A 15,978-nucleotide genomic window follows, 5' to 3' on the forward strand; every position below is an offset into this window, starting at 1 on the left:
ATGTCACCAGTCACATGTCTCAATTGACCAATGAACATTTTGAAAGTTTTTAACTGAGATGAACGTGTCTAAAACTTCTGATGGATTCAACCTACTTAATTAACTATTTTGACATCATGTATCATATATAAAAAATATTAGAACACAAATATGGAAATAATTGTACAAATATTGAAAATGGATCTTAACAAATTATTGTAAATGTATAAATTAACTTGTAAACCTTGCACCATCTTGCAGGCCAGATTGGACCCCCTGCCGGCCCATTTTGGACCCCGAGCCTTATGTTGGACACTCCAGCTTGATATTACAACATAATGCAGAAAAGGAAAAAAAACCAACTTTATTTTAGTGCATAATAAACAACCTCACTGTGTGTCTGAGTGCTGAACAGTTTTATCATACTGGGAGTCTGTGAAAAGAGAGCTGTGGGTGGAGTGGGGGGGGGGGGGGGGGGTGAAGCCTCATTAGGAGTAGATCCATAGTGTGCGCTGAAAACACAGATACAGGACGATGTGGAGCAGAGCGCGCGCGCTGACGAGCCATTGGTAAACGGACGGTTTTACGTCGTCCAATCGACTCTGCCGCGGGCTCGTGGAGGGGAACGAGCGCGAATGGCACAAATGGATGCGATAAAAAGGGGGGCGCCAACCACCGAGGCGGAGCAGAGAGAGAAACCCGAGGATACACCGAAACACTGGCCGACCGCGCGTCGGTGACCGAGCTCCGGTAAGAGACTGCATTTCACCCTCCCGGGAATCTGGGGCAGACACGGTGTGGAACGTTTTTCACGCTCCCACGGGAGGAAGATAAAGCACGTCGAGTGGATGCTTTGTCTCCCCTTTTTGTTTTTAAAACGAAAACCATTCCCACGGGCAACATTCCTTGAAGTTTTCTATTTCTGATGTGTGCAAAATGATTAGGATTAGAAGAGTTTGTTGCACGCAGGGTACGTAAAAAAAAAAACCCGAAGGTGGTTTGCAAAAGTATTGTTTTATGACGTTCAGGTGGCAGGTTTTATTTGAGTCGCCTGTTTTCGAGTAAACTAAAAAAATAAGAATAATGAGTTTTTGGTTTGAAATCACACCAGATTCCCGTGTGTGTGTGTGTGTGTGTGTATAGGTGTGTGTGTGTGTGCAGGCTTTGCTTCCTCTCTGTATTGTGTCCTTCTCGTTTCCCCCCTTGACAGCTCCGTGTTTATCAGTGTACTGTTTGTTTGTTTGAGGCACTTTTCAATGGCATTGATGTGTTGCCATGGTTAGCAGCCCGCAGAAAGGTTTCCCGTGGAGTACGATGGAGAGGTGGAATAAGGTGAGCACGTTCTCATTCACCGACTTCTCACATTGCAGGAGAAAAAAACAAACAAGTGAGTTCACAGCATTGTTCTTTATGCGGGACAATTGGCATGTGGGTGGTGACAAGGGAATATTTGTGTAGCGGGCGTGAAGGACTGCCGGGGTCGTTAAAACGTTAAAGTTTGATCCATCAACCAAGTGTTTGTTATGCTTGTGACTCCATCAGTCAGTCCATTTAACAATGAAGATTGAGTCAGACGAGGTCAGGCCAAATTGATGGCAGTAGTGAGGCTATTTCACCCTGCTGGATGAATCAATGTAGTATTCTCCAATGTGACTTGTACTGAGGTAAACTGAGGATGGCCGTGTATTCATCACCAGCCGTTTACTGAGTTTTGGGGCTGAACCTTTTTGAATTTAAATGAGCACCGTTTGTCAGCATAGAAGTTAATCAAGCAGATGGTACAAGGATCTGAAACATCTAAAATATTCTGTTTCATTGCTTCAGTGCGTTGGTTGAAATAACACAAAAAACATGATCAGACTGAGCTGACATGGGGTTTTTTGTGGTGGTATACAGGCTTTTAACTGTAATTGCAGTGTTCACAGTGAATGCTGATTATATAGATGAAATGCCCATCCATGCATTTTCTACACGACTTCTGGGGGGGGGGGGGGGGGGGGTTGAGGGCTGGGGGCGATCCCAGCCGACAAAGGGTTAATGAAGTTCATAGACACTAATGAGCTACAACTGCATGTTTTTACATTTCAAGAGCCAATTGGAGAAATCCCAACAGCAAGACACAGAAAGGGTTTCAGCCCTAATGTGGAATCGCAACGTGAGACATTATTGCTGTGAGGTGAGCGTGTAACCACGACACTTCTGTTCTGCCCCAGGGTAAATAAATTCAGCTACACACTTTCTTGTAACGATTATAAATGGAAAAAAAGCCTGATAAGGTTTCTCTTTTAAAATGTTTGTATCTCTATACTTGCATATCATCACCTGGTTCGTGGACATTTGACAGTTTACTCTGATCATTTCTGCGCATTTTGATAAAGTCTTAACTGTTGCTTGAGCTCTGCGTAGTTTGTATCACTCATATCATCTCTTCTTTAGCGACTGAGGTAACATTTCCATATCGTTAGATTACACGGCTGAAATTCAGCGGCCTTTCCCCGTAGGCCCAGTTCAAAGCTTTTGTTTGGTCTGGTGTTGGGGTGTGAACTCAACTGACCACTGGGCTTTTATTCTCGGTCGGTGCTGTAACAACAGGACGCATACATCCAGCTCCTTGTTAAAAAAGAGCTGCCAGACTGATGACTCGCTTACTGGCTGCTTGATGGGGTCACTGGTGGTTTGGTTACTATACTGGCCTTTTCCGCTGGGGAACACTGACGTTTCCAGCTGATGAATACAAACTATGCCGACTCCAAGCGTTCTGTGATTTCAGACTGCCTGAGTGTTTGTTTAACTGTGAGCTCTGATTAAAATCCAGCTGCTCGTGGATCCTGAAAGCATTGTGTGCACGCATGTTTGCGTTCAATCGTGTGTTTGCATGAGCGCCGAATGTTGGCTTTATTACAACGGCATGGTGGACATTGGATATCCACCATTGTTCAAAGTATTTTTTTTTTATCATAAATCACAGGTATGAAGAGTTGTCTGAGGAGAAATCTTGGAAAATGACGCTTGGTTTTTCCACAAAAAGTACAGTTCTCCTTAGATTTTGTCAGACATTGTCGCTGATCTCTGATGAAATGTGTAGTTTCAACTGGCTAAAGAAACTGTCGTCAGTAACTATTTTCGAAATCTTTGCTGTGCAATGTGATATGTGTATTGTAATCCATCCCTTCTCTTTTGTTCAGTGTGACAATCTGCTGACGAGAATTTCCCGCTCCTCCAGTCGCCGCCGCTTCATTCGTGAGTTTCCTTTTTCAGTATCTGACCCGCGTTATTGTGGCTATGATCAATTCTTACTTCAAGCATTGTTGCTGACTGTGTAGTGTATATTTCCTTACAAGTCTTCGAGGTGAAAGGATCATTTTTTCGTGTGATTGATCAGAAGTGGAAAATTGAATTTCCTGCTACGTTTTGACAAAGACTTTCTTGGCTTTCTGTGTCCTCGTGTTCTTGTTTAGCCGAGTGAAATTTCACAGTTAATGTACATTTTAGTATTTAGTTTTGAGCCACCATTGCACCCCACAGTATTGTAATTACTTATTTGTGCCAACAATATCTATTAAAATGGTTTCAAAATTATGCTTTGACATATGAACACCTTTGAATGTGTCATTCATCATTCTTAACTGTACAACAGGCCGATTACGCTGTTTTTTTTAATACATCTGACACCACAGTATTTAATAACCATTAGTCTTTATTTGAAGCCGCAGTAAAGAGTTTTGGTATAATTAAAGGCAAAGGAAGTGTATTCTGTGTTTATTATCATGCGTGCTCTATGTGACGTTATCCACAAAATAGGCAGTGGATCACATGATTTATTCTCTTCAGTGTGTAGAGCGTCTCCATGGAGCACAGGTCAGATCCGTATGACGACCCAATTCAGCTGCACACGTCATCTCAAAGATTTGTAGTCCTGTTGACACTGAAGTCGCCAACTGGTAAATTCTGCAATCTGCCAGGCCTCCTGTTACTGCCTTACTCCAAATCATTGGGTTGTTTTTTTAATGATGAAAGCTTTATGCTTTTTAGCCATGAATTCTTCTTTTAGTGAATAGATACCGCATAAAGCGCTGACACAGAGAGCGCCTCGACCACATTACCCCAGTGGGTGTTAAACAAGGACATCTTGAATATGGTGGGACGATTAGTATATGTGTGTGTGGGAGGTTTTTCTTTTTTTCTTTCACAAAATGACACTCCCTCTAAATTGTTGGTCTTTTTTTTCAACAAATCCAATCAAACAGTGACTCATTCCGAGTCACAGCTGAAGTTTGACATTGTTTTATTGTTCTCTGCAATGGTTTTGGTCTGTTTTAGATCAGTAATGTGGCATTAAAACCTCCTGATAGATCAAGCTTTTATTTTTTATATAAAAAAAACAACAAAAACATTGTGATGATATAATCAAACGAGTATCTGAATTTCAAAACGATTGTCACTTAGATATGTGTGATCCAAGTCCCAAGGGAGCTCAAGCCACATATCTTAAGACACACAGGAAAAGCTCCCGAATTGATGCTACAATACAGTTGTATACAACCACGACCACTCTCAGCCTCGTCCCCAAGCACGCCTCCACAGAAATAACCAGAATAATAACAGTAATACACCTATCTCGTATCTCGTATCTCACAAAACAAAAAAAAAATCTGAATTTCAGCATCATTTCTGATATCTGCAGGTCAGTATCACATGAGAGGTCTCCTTTGTTAAAATATATAAATTCTGCACAAAACCTAAGGAAACTTGTGTAGATTTGACAGATAGGAATGCTTTTTGGAATTGAATATTATGTAATTGGAAAGAATAATTACCTCCCTTTTGCCCTTCCTCACTTTTTGTTTGTCGTTTAGTTTCCCGAGAAACGGGACACTATTGGTTCTTTATGCGTTTGTTCCATGACTCTTTTAACCCATTTCACGCGGTTTGTTGAGACGCTTGACTTGACACAATCTGCCAGAGGGATCGAGCAACTTTTCCATGATTTTACTCAACCAAGCACATGATGCGAAAGCAGGAGAACCCCCAAAATGAGACATTTGGATGAATGGCCTCGGGCTCAGAGGCCCTGGCCTGCACATTGTTTCTCTGTGTCCGTCCTCTCTGTGTGTGTACAGTAGGGCAGTGGGTTCCCTGCATGTGGCCTCCACAGTGACGTCATCTTACAGCTGCCACAAATCTCTGTGTTGTTTCTCTGCCTCCTCAACAAACTCCTCTCAGTGCTCAATCATCTCATTTCTGCTGGAATCTACTTTCCAATGCGAATGTCAGCGAAAAATGAAAACAAAGTCACAGTGGAGGCTATTATCTTCCCGAGTCGCAGGATCTTGATTTATATGTCTGCTTAGGTTACTATATTAAAGAATTTAAACATTTAGAAGTAAATCAACATCTTCCAATTGATGTCCGTTTAATGTTAATTTTGATTCCACTCATGCCTTCAGTGTGTCAGTTGTTACAAATGGTTTGTAACTGTTAAGCCTATTATATTATTGTGGCTGCATGAAGATATACGAGCTTCTGTTTAATATGCTGTGCAATGTTTTGATCACAGTTTGCTCTATGTTTACAGCCACACTGCTGTGTTTCGCCAAGGTTGTCATCAAATATTTATCTAGTACCTTCGACTGTTAACCGTATTTCATCTTTATATAATTATAGAATACAATTATTCATGGCACTTAATACGTGCCAAGCTCATACTTTTGAATACGATGAGCATTTGAGTAGTTTTTAATAAGCTATTTCATTAGTTTTTGAAATTTCACTTCGAGCCCTGAGGCAAAGAAGCCTCTGTCTTAATGTCGGCACTGTACTGATGAGTTTCATAATGAAATAGTTATTTGCATACTTAATCAGTTACTTCGGTTGTTCAAAGAGGATGGGGGGGGGGGGGGGTTTGCAGTTTTCTGTAACGAGCTTGTTTCATCCTGTTAACAGTTAAAACTATCAGTTACTGTCTCTGAGAAAGTTACATGTGGGTAAGTCAACTAAGCTGGTCCCAAATAGCTGACTGGCACGAACTATTAGGAGTCTATTTTGCCGCACAATCGGATGTGTGGCAGCTGTCGGTGTCATTTACTTCAGGATCATGTCGTTTTACTGTACTGAAAGGTAAAGAGGTCAAATGTGAACATCCAGCCGTCAATTTATTCATCTTCGATGCTGCTTAATCGTGTTATTTACGTTTCTGAGCTCATGAGTTAATCCCAGCTGACTGTGGGTCACCAGACCAAAAAAACCTCAAATGCATGCTTTGGGAATGCGTGCGGAAACTGGAGTACTCCGAGAAAAGCCAAAGCATGCATAAGGGAGTACATGCAAAGTAAGCACACAAATCCCCCCAAGCCTGGACTGGAATTACAATCTGTAACATACAATCTTAACTTTCTAAAATAGGTAGTCATGGGTATTGGCACAATCATTTTAAATGTCGATGCCGTTCTGTGTTTTGTGAGTCCGAGGACACCTGTATAAAGTGCAACAGCTGCTTCGTGTGCAGACCCTGCATGCCCACACAAAGCGCGTGGGAAGGATGGATAAGATTAGAAAGAAAACGGTGCATGCCTAAAACCTTCAGGCCGTGTTGTGTGCAGCAATTATTTTTCCATCCAAAATTAACTCTCTAACCTCTGCGCTGACAGCATCCAAGCTCGTATTGATTGTGTATCGTATTCAGCACACTGTGAATTCCTGTAAGTTGCGCTGATCTTAACTGGCTCCTGGCCAAATGGAAATTTTAGCATCGATTGGTTAGAAATTCGAAAAATAAAATGAAGACACCCAGTTTACAGTATTGAATTTGTGACTGCCGCCCGGGTAAGCATAGTTATACTGTGATGTTTTACGTATGCCTTCATTCGAGTTCTTCTGTAAGTATTCTATGGCTCCGGGAGAAAAACAAAAGAAAGTGGGTAAATGCTCTTGTGTATATTGTCGACAAAAGTCACAGTTCAGCAGGTAAACCCTGTGCTCTACGGTGCGATTTCACTTAAGAGCAGTTATCCATTACTGTTTATTCTCCTGGCCATTCTTCTTCCCGTTTAGTTTTCCACTGATGGCAGCAACTAGACCAAACCACCTCGGTTTTCTAAAAAGCACAGCGACAGAGCAAAAGGCAAACACTGTCCAGCCACTCATGCAGCTCCACTGTGTGTAATTTAAAGATGAAAGTGAGTTTGGAGACTTTGTCCTCCCGGCACTTCGATATGTGACCTGGGATCAAGAAGAGAGGCGGACTGGAGTCGCTGCTTCGTCTCCAGTTCTGTTTTCTTTTGCGTTTGCTTCGAGGGATTGTGGATAGTTATTGTTCAACCTTGGATGGGAGTAATAAACAAAGCGCTTGCAATCAGAAAAAAAAAAAAAAGTTTCCCTGTAAATGCTGCTTGATGAAATACTGATGTCTCAATGCTCAGAATAAATATAGACGCTGACTTTTAGAGATGTTTCCTCGAGCTCAGTTTAATTTCCCAACTGGCCTTCTGAGTTTTTTATTTGATTCAAAGGGAGACCATATTGTATCTTGAGTATGTGTCTCTAGGGAGACACAGTCTTATATTAAAGTCACTTAAGGTAAGCAAAAAAAAGTAATCCCAGAGCTGTGTTGAGAATTAGAGGTGAATATTTTTAAGGATATGTAATTGCTCGGATACATAGTATTTTTGAGTTATGCCAGCAGTGTACATGCTGTTCTCGAGGTGTGAATAAAATAGTTGTCATGCTGGTTCTGAAATGTGGGCGTGTTCCACCTTAAAACAGGATCTTCTGCACTTGTGTCAGCAGCTGTGGTTCCCATTCGTGACGGTAATCGTTGCCGTTTACTTCTTCATAAACGAGTATTTGGAGACTTATTTTGAAAACAGATTCTTTTCAGCTGTGTATCACGGTAAGTCACACCAATTTGCATAACAATCCTGGAGTATGTCGTTCGGTTTAACAGTTCAAATGATTTATCCGTTTCACTTCCTGTTGTTCGAGGCGTTTGGAAGCTCTCACTGCTGGACAACATGGTGACTAAATGTAATGTTGTCAAACTTCCAGCCATCATGTCTTCAGTTATCTTGGTTTTGGCACCATTAGAGGTACCTCTGTGTGGGTGTTTCGCTGTTAAATGTATAAGCGCCATTGACTCAGCTTCCAGTGCTCTCCATTGGACATGCGAGCCATGTGACATTGACTCACTGGTCGGAGGGATGAAATTCATCATTGCTGTGAAAATTGTTGGCTGACCTGTAAAACAGTGTGAACATTAGTTGGTGGCAAATTTGAACCTTTCTATCATTTGGTCTGTGAAATGTTTGAAACAAGCATAATTAATGAAATTACAGAGATAAAGAAGCTCATTCAGATCATTTCACCAGACCAGTCGTCCAAAGGTCATAATGTACAATTCACAGCATGGAACATAAGTCCTTTTGTGTATTAGATAGAGTCAGTAATTGTGTGGTAGGTGAAATAAATACCTTCACAGCTTTGCAAAAAAAAAAAAAAAAAAGTTTTATCTTCCTTTACCTGCTTATCATGAGGCCAGAGTGGGGTTTGTAACAGAATAAAGCAAAGGAAAATTGATCATTTTTAAAATACAAGGCTTTGCTGCAAGTGCTTGACTGAAAGACCTTAGTCAGCATTTATGAGTACTTTATTTAACACTTTATTTGCACCCATATTCAAATTGAGAAAATACTAACGGGCGTATTTAAATGTCTTTGAGTTGCAGACTGAAGTTGTTTTGTTTTTGTTCCTGTTGTGATGACCTACACTTAACACACTGATCCCTGGTGTTCTCCTCTAAAAACAAACCCAATCCTCAAAATCTGCCCTCCAGTGTGGCCTCATGCCTCGCATTCTGTCTCCCACGTCATCTCAACAACCAATTATTTGTAGAAGTACAGATAGCTGCCTGGGGGATGACCTGCTGCTGGGCCTGCAAACATGAGGTCACTTGATGCTTATTCCTGGAGGAATTGGATCAGCAGTCCAATTACAATTCAGCGTCTTTTGTCCAGAGATCTTGTTTGATTTGAGTGCTCTCCTGGGTTTGAGACGCCACGGTTCAAGTCTAAAACACTCATTTCTTGCTTACATTTATTGACCAATCCATCACTTTCACTACAGTCTGACAGCACGTAGGAGGCTTGGCTTGAAAATGTCCAAAACAAACCTTTGTTTTTAATTGGCTTAATTAGTATACAGTGATATTTTGTTCATTTTGGGTGAAAAGACTTAAAGGTAATCTTTATGGAAACATGGAGTCTAAAAGGCACAGTTGCATCGCTAAAAGCTTTTCAAACTAGGATAAAATTGAAAATGGACAAATACTGATTAGGAGCAGCACACAGGCCTAATGTTTAGCAGTCAAAGACTTCTTTGTGGGGATTACATGCTCTCCTTATGCCCTACATTGACTTACCCAAATTTCTAAAGACATGCTTAACAGTATTTTCACAAACTCTTAAATTCTCAGTGAAAGCTTGAGAAATCAATGAATGATGAAAATCACCTGAGGCTGCTCTCACAGAACATGCTCCCATAGAGAGTGACACATATACAGATACACGAAGAACATGGTTACGCTGAAACGATCATTAGTTCCGTTTACAGAATTTAAAATAACCACTATGGCTTTGTTAAATCTAGTTTCTCAGTGTTTTATTTATCTTTTTAAATAATTTTGGTTTTACCTCATAATTAAATGAAATAAAAGGCAGTTTACGAGGTCAGAGATCAGATATATATGAGTGTCACCCAGGGCTCGGAGGTCTTAGATCAATTGAAAGTATTATTGGTACATGTTATTACAGCTTCAAATGTTGATTCAGTGGTAAATATATCTGTTCATCCTCACTGTGAAAGAGAAAAGTTGCAGTTTAAAAAAACATTTGAAGCCGGTATTCGAAAATAGTGTAACTTGACAGATTACATAAACACGGTATTGATCAGCAATCGGGAGGGATTTATTCCCTTTTTCACTGAGCTGTTATGGGATGTTTAAAAAAATAACCCACTTGTGATTTCAATTGGCTTAAAAAAAAACAAAAAACTAATTTTGAGTTTATAGAGATCATTTTGCATTCCTGCTTTTAGATTTAATTGTCTATCCGTGCTGTGCTGCAGTGGCTCTCAGCCTGGCCACTCAGTTTGCATTATCTCACTGTGCATGTGTTTGCTCTGGGTCCTCCCGCTTCCTTCCACAGTCCACAAAACAATGTGCCATCAAGGTCAATAGGTGACTATAAATTGAAAGGCATGAATGATGATGTGATTGCCTGTCACTGTTTTCCTTGTGACCGCGGACGGCTCCAGCTCCTTACTTTGCTCATAGTCTCTGCCAGGATTGGCTCCAGAAGCCCAAAGTCAGATGAAGCATTATCGAAGATGGATTGATGGAGCTTCTTCCATGTCGTTTGTTTCTAACAAGCAGCCATGGGAGTCGGCCTCGAACAGACGAACAGCTACACAGTGACCCTTTATGGAGCCTTTGAGCTTCACGTACACTCTTAAGGGTCTCTTGGCATACAAACACAGTGACCTCCTGCACTTTTTCTTTCATTAGTTTTGCTGATAGTCGGATGCTTTCGCAGCAACGTAGCATCAAATAATCACCAACTGGATTTTTCTTTTATGATTCTTCCGGAAAACTATTGAAGAGTTGGTGTTCTTTAGAAACCTATATCGGACACAGAAATCCTTCCTCATACATTATTCAGAACTTCTTCCAACTACTGACATTTCAGCCAGCAGCCGGGCATTAAGAGTTATCTCACAGATGCTACCAACACTGCATATCCATATTGGCTTCACCTTTTGTGTCATTGTTGTTCAGAGAAACAGAAGACGGCCCGGAGCCTCTTTCACACGGCACCTATAGATGCTGGTTTTGTATGCTGCAGGCAGAGGTAGGTTGTTAGCAGCTGTGATCTTTCTTTTCTTGCCACTTGACTTGGCAGCAGCTGGAGAGCGGCAGCCGCACACGCCCTCAGCATCACACCTACACTGACTTCAGTGCAAGGGCAGAGTGCTTGCCGAATGGGAGGCGCAGTGAGAGGAAAGCAGTAGTGACATGGAAAGTATTGATTCGTGTGTGTCACATAGATTAGTCACTCATGTCTAACTCATGGCGATCTTTCCTCCAGCTGTGGTCATTCTATAATTCATGACGTTACAGTCAGGCTGACAGATGGAGCTGAAATAGAAATCTTTCAGATCCACTGTCTTTGAACTGGATCACATTTCTTCGTCAGAGTATCATTAGTTTGACAGGTGCGCTCGCACACTAATTCACTAGGAAATGTACATTTTGATGTGATGAGTGGAGTTTTAACAAAAGTGTCAGTTGAATGATCACAAGTTATATTGTGGGGGGGGGGGGGGGGGTGACTGTACCAAGTCATGGTTGTCTCGGCCTGTCAGTGCTAATCCAAATGTTTGGGCTCAGTTGTGTTCGTTTTCTGCAGAGTGTAGACAGCCTTACAAAAGTGATGGCAATCAAATGTTGAATTTTTTTATTTTTTTTTTGACTAAGTTCATAGACCGATTCACTTTCTTTTATGAATACTTTCAGGAAGTGAAAATGTTTCAGGCTCATTTAATTTCTTAGTAGTTTTTCTCTTGATCATCATGGATTTGCCTTATATTCTATATAAATTGAGTCCATGTATAGTTTGTAAATTCAGTTTTTCATGTAGATCCTGAGATATGGTGGCCTTATCAAATGGGTTTAGAAAAAAAAGTGTGTCCTTAAAAAAAGCTAGTCGGGTCAGCCATATGGTTCTCACCTTTTATGCTGGATTCTTGAATTCTCTATAAAGTGTTCATCCCACCACACTGCACTCGCTCAAACCTGAAAACACTGACCAAAACAACAGGCCGGGCTGGATGACTTTTCTTCCAAAGTGGTATAATTCACTCCGTGTACACAGTCAAAACAACAACCCAAGTGTTCCAATAGACAGGATCAGTGCGAGGGAGGAAGAGTAACTTTTCGAACTGGTTATTTTAACATCGTCTCCCCCCCTCCTTTCCATGTGCAGGCGAACTGTGAGAAGGAGAAGCTGGACAGAGCTGCGCTTTCAGACCGAGGATCTGACACAGAGAGAAACACAAGAGTCTGGCTGAGCATCCCTCAAAATGAAGAAGAGCCGGAGTGCACACGGGGTTACGCCGGGTGACGTAAGTGCTGATTTTTCCAACCGTCCATCTGTTCAGCCATGAATCGATCGCTGCATTCATTACACGGCCAGACGTGAATTAACTTCAATCTGAATGTCCTTATCTTACCTTCTATTTTTTAAAGTGCATCGTCAAAAATCGTTTTTCACACTTACTGTGAATTTTCTTGGTTGCTTGTGTTTCTTCCAAAATAAATTTACAGTGAGCTCTAGCGGGAACACGCACTGGCAGTGAGGTGCAGTATGTCTTAGCGGTGGTCAGTGACTCATAAACAGATGACTGTACTGTACACAACAGATCGGCAGGACACACACACTGCAGCCAGGGAGATGGCGTGTGTGTGTGTGTGTGTATGTGTGTGTGTGTGTGTGTGCACGTGTGTGACTTGATGGTTAAGGACAGTGTGTGCATGTTTGTGTATGCACGTGCCCGTGTGTGCATTACAAAGGTACAAACAGTTGAATGATATTAGAAGTGTGGGAAGGGTGTTTGAAAAAAAACAAAAAACACATTTCACACAGGGAGTCTTTAGGATATTAGTTGCATGGAATGAAGGATCAGAGAAGGATGGGGATCTGACAGAGAGGCCCATCTGTTTCTCCTTCATGCCACTGGTGTTTATGACTGGGCCGCCTCGCCAGCTCATTTACTGTGACATTGTCCAACTGGAGCTCAGAGGCCAAGTTTAATGCTCGCTGTTAAAAGTTTTGTCTGCTTCCACGGGCTTCCATCGTCCACTAACGTCTCCAAAATGTACTGCTGCCGAGCCATTGTTATATTCTAATGATCGTTCTTAGTAAAAGTTATAATATCAAGCACCAAAAATCAGTCTTTATCATCATTTTCTCAATATTTCAGCTCATTTTATCATTGGGTGTGCCTGTGAACTAGTCAGATAATCAGAAATATCTTCATGACAACATGACATGGATGGATGAATGGAGTTGAATCGATAGACTCGCACAACACTTCCAACTCGAATGAAAAACCACCCGTGGGCTCCGAGTCTGGCCCTGCGGCAGGGGGTAGTCGAGTGTGATCAATTCTGACTCCTGCACAGCGCACCTCGATGCCAAACTCTGATGCAGCTTGTAGTCAACATTTATATAATAATCTGTTCCCTGTCAGTTGGGTGACTATGTTTTCGTCACATTCGAGTGTGAACAAACAACATTTGGCAACATTTTTCAATAAATAGGAAAAGTAAAAAAGTGTCAAAGACACTTACACAGGAAATATGATGAAACAATACACTTCTGTGTTTAAGGGAACCTATTTTATAAGTTCATGTTTTATTTAGTTTTTTTGTTTTTAGCCTGTGTTTCCCCAGAGCTCCAATACAATAATTACTTACATGTCACAGTTTTGAGAAAGAAAAAAAGCCAATTTATCTTTCTGGCTCCCTGGGCATATCACTTCCAACATTCAGCCACAAAGTGCATGCATGTAATTTAACATTCACCTCATATCCCCCCCTTTTTTCTTTTTTTTTTTGCCAAGAGTCATTTCAGAAAAAATTATTCATAAATTGATGTCAGCTCATCTAAACTCACTCTCACTTTCCAGCATTCTGCAGGAGTCAGAAAACCTTGAATTGTGGAGGTCTATGTACTGCTTAGAACTACCTGCAAGTGATAACATATTTCTTGTGGTATTACTTTCAAAACGTTGTCCCCAGTGGTGTTGTATCAAATGGATTATATGACTACTAGTCAACAGGTAAGCTCAGTGATTTGGAAATCCAACATAGCAAAGCTCCAGTCATGTTTTTATTTATTTATTGATTTATTTCAGTGTTCAATCTGAGCCAACAGGACTCTACTTTTTCTGTTTCATCGGTGCAATCTGCTGATATTTTAGCATTCCTTCAACTTCCACTCCTCTTCTATACCGCTTGAGTTAACTTAAAGTCACTTGGCGCTGGAGCCGACCTCAGCTGACTAGAAACAAAGACCGGGGATCACACATCCTGGCTTCCATGGTTTCTAACGGCAAAATAAAGTCATCAGTTGTCCTAAAAAAAATTTTCCCTCGTTAAGAAACTGGAGTACCTGGAGACCATCCAAGTGTGCGCGGGACAACATTTAACTCACAGGAAAGCAAGACTCATCAAGCAGTTTTGTCAAACCTGTGTTAGGTATTGTGATGAAGATTGTTTAATATGAGCATCCAGAACTGTAACGTCTGCCACAGAAAATGTTTTGTTTGAGCAGAAAACAAATAAGAGTCCAGATATCTGAAGTGCTGAATCACCCTTGACTGAGAATGTAGAACAACTGAATAATTAAAGCTGATATTATTTTTTCTTTTTGGCTGCAAGATTCAATAATTTAGTCACTACATAGAGCGGTGGTGTTAGAGATTTAGCTACTCTTTGAGCCACCCGATTTATAGCCACCTCCTTTAAGGCTTTGAGGACGTATGCCAGAGAAGTTGAGAGTCGTTGAGGCTGTGCAGCCAATAAAACTGCGTCGTCTTCACCAACACTTTGTCCACATCTGTTTGACTCTGCAGCCACACAGCCTGATTTGAGATCATTTATTTATGTATTTATTTATTTATTTTCGTCCAACTTTCTTCCTATTAATGACCACATTTGGGAACATGAAGGTAAAAAGTTTCTAAGTGTAACATTTGGATTTCTTTAATTGTCAGTATCCTTATTTGACTCTTGGCTTGTATATACCCACTCACTGTGAGTGAATCGGGAGAGTTTCCTCCTTCAGATGTCGTTTGCATCACGGACAAGAAATCAATTAAGACGTAAAATGACATGCTGCGATGTCAAATGCAGTCGATGAACAATTGATAAATAATTTAGCAGCGAAACGGCAACACCGTGACACAGCGACAAGAGGGTACTTGGATCTCTCATTATAGCGTTGGTCTGACAAGAGTGATTGTGCACGTAGGCCGAAAAGACCCCCGAGCAGTCATTGAAACAGAGTTGTGTTTTGCCAGATTTCATTCTCACCTCTTTCCCGGGGACAGAGAGAATGTGTCTCGAAAAGGCAGGCCCAATAAATCAGACAAATTGAATTTCCTGGAGAGAGCATGGGAGTCAGCAGAGTTGTGTTCACTGACGATCAGAAAATACAACAGACTCTGTCAGGGGGTTTCTCTAACCATCTCTGGGGTTAATTTACTTTTTTTTTTTAATCAAAAGCGTTTCTCTTTCTCAATCGTGGGGCTCTGATCTGCAGGTGAATCTATATTATCGGTGACTTTTACATGAAGGAGATAGGATGAGACAGTCCATCCATGTATCATCTTCTCTTTCTTTCCAGTCACCTTCATCACGCGGAGACACCAGTCCGTCTCCACTCATTCAGTCACATACAATTTGGTTTTAATCAATCATTTTTACCCATTGAACAATCAATGATAGGCACTCTTCCTGAGGCAGTAGAGAAAATATAAATGTGAGCAGCTCCCTGGGTGCATCACATGAGGACGAAGATCATTTCAACTTCTATACCAAGTGCCATCACATGACAACGACGGGCGATAGGTGACCCGTTCAGAGTGTTTTCTCCCTGCCTATTCTAAAACTCACCTAGAGAGACAATCACTCTTACTTCTGCACACCCATCACCAATTAACTGTACACAGGCGACACACACTTCAATCTGCTTGTCATCATTATCCATATCTACTCTATCTCATTAAAAGCTGTCCGGGCTGATTTGTTTGTCCCTGTGTGCATGAAACACAAATTAAGGTGGCGTATGCAGACAAAACTCAACAGCGCACTTCTGTTTCTGAAGTGCTTCCTTGTTGTTTCAGTGAATCACCTGGGGCTCCTTACTAGAAACCTTTAGACACATT

General features: G+C 41.2%; 1 protein-coding gene across 2 annotated transcripts in view; it reads left to right on the plus strand.

Moving 5' to 3' along the window:
• Positions 1-505: 505 nt before the first annotated feature.
• The window catches only part of LOC308111355 (3',5'-cyclic-AMP phosphodiesterase 4B-like), a 45,262-nt gene continuing 29,789 nt past the window's right edge, over positions 506-15,978 (plus strand). Inside the window, exons 1-3 of one of the 2 annotated variants that reach the window (XM_080466218.1) lie at positions 506-729; positions 3,165-3,219; positions 12,012-12,150. In XM_080466218.1, coding sequence (XP_080322344.1) covers positions 12,109-12,150 — 42 coding nt within the window. In that variant the 5' untranslated portion in view covers positions 506-729; positions 3,165-3,219; positions 12,012-12,108. Of the gene's footprint in view, positions 730-3,164; positions 3,220-7,710; positions 7,868-12,011; positions 12,151-15,978 lie in introns of those variants that run through there. The other variant, XM_080466217.1, reaches the window with a different exon arrangement.

Source organism: Lipophrys pholis (genome assembly GCF_963383615.2).
Source record: "Lipophrys pholis genome assembly, chromosome: 1".
NCBI classification, from domain to species: Eukaryota; Metazoa; Chordata; class Actinopteri; order Blenniiformes; family Blenniidae; genus Lipophrys; species Lipophrys pholis.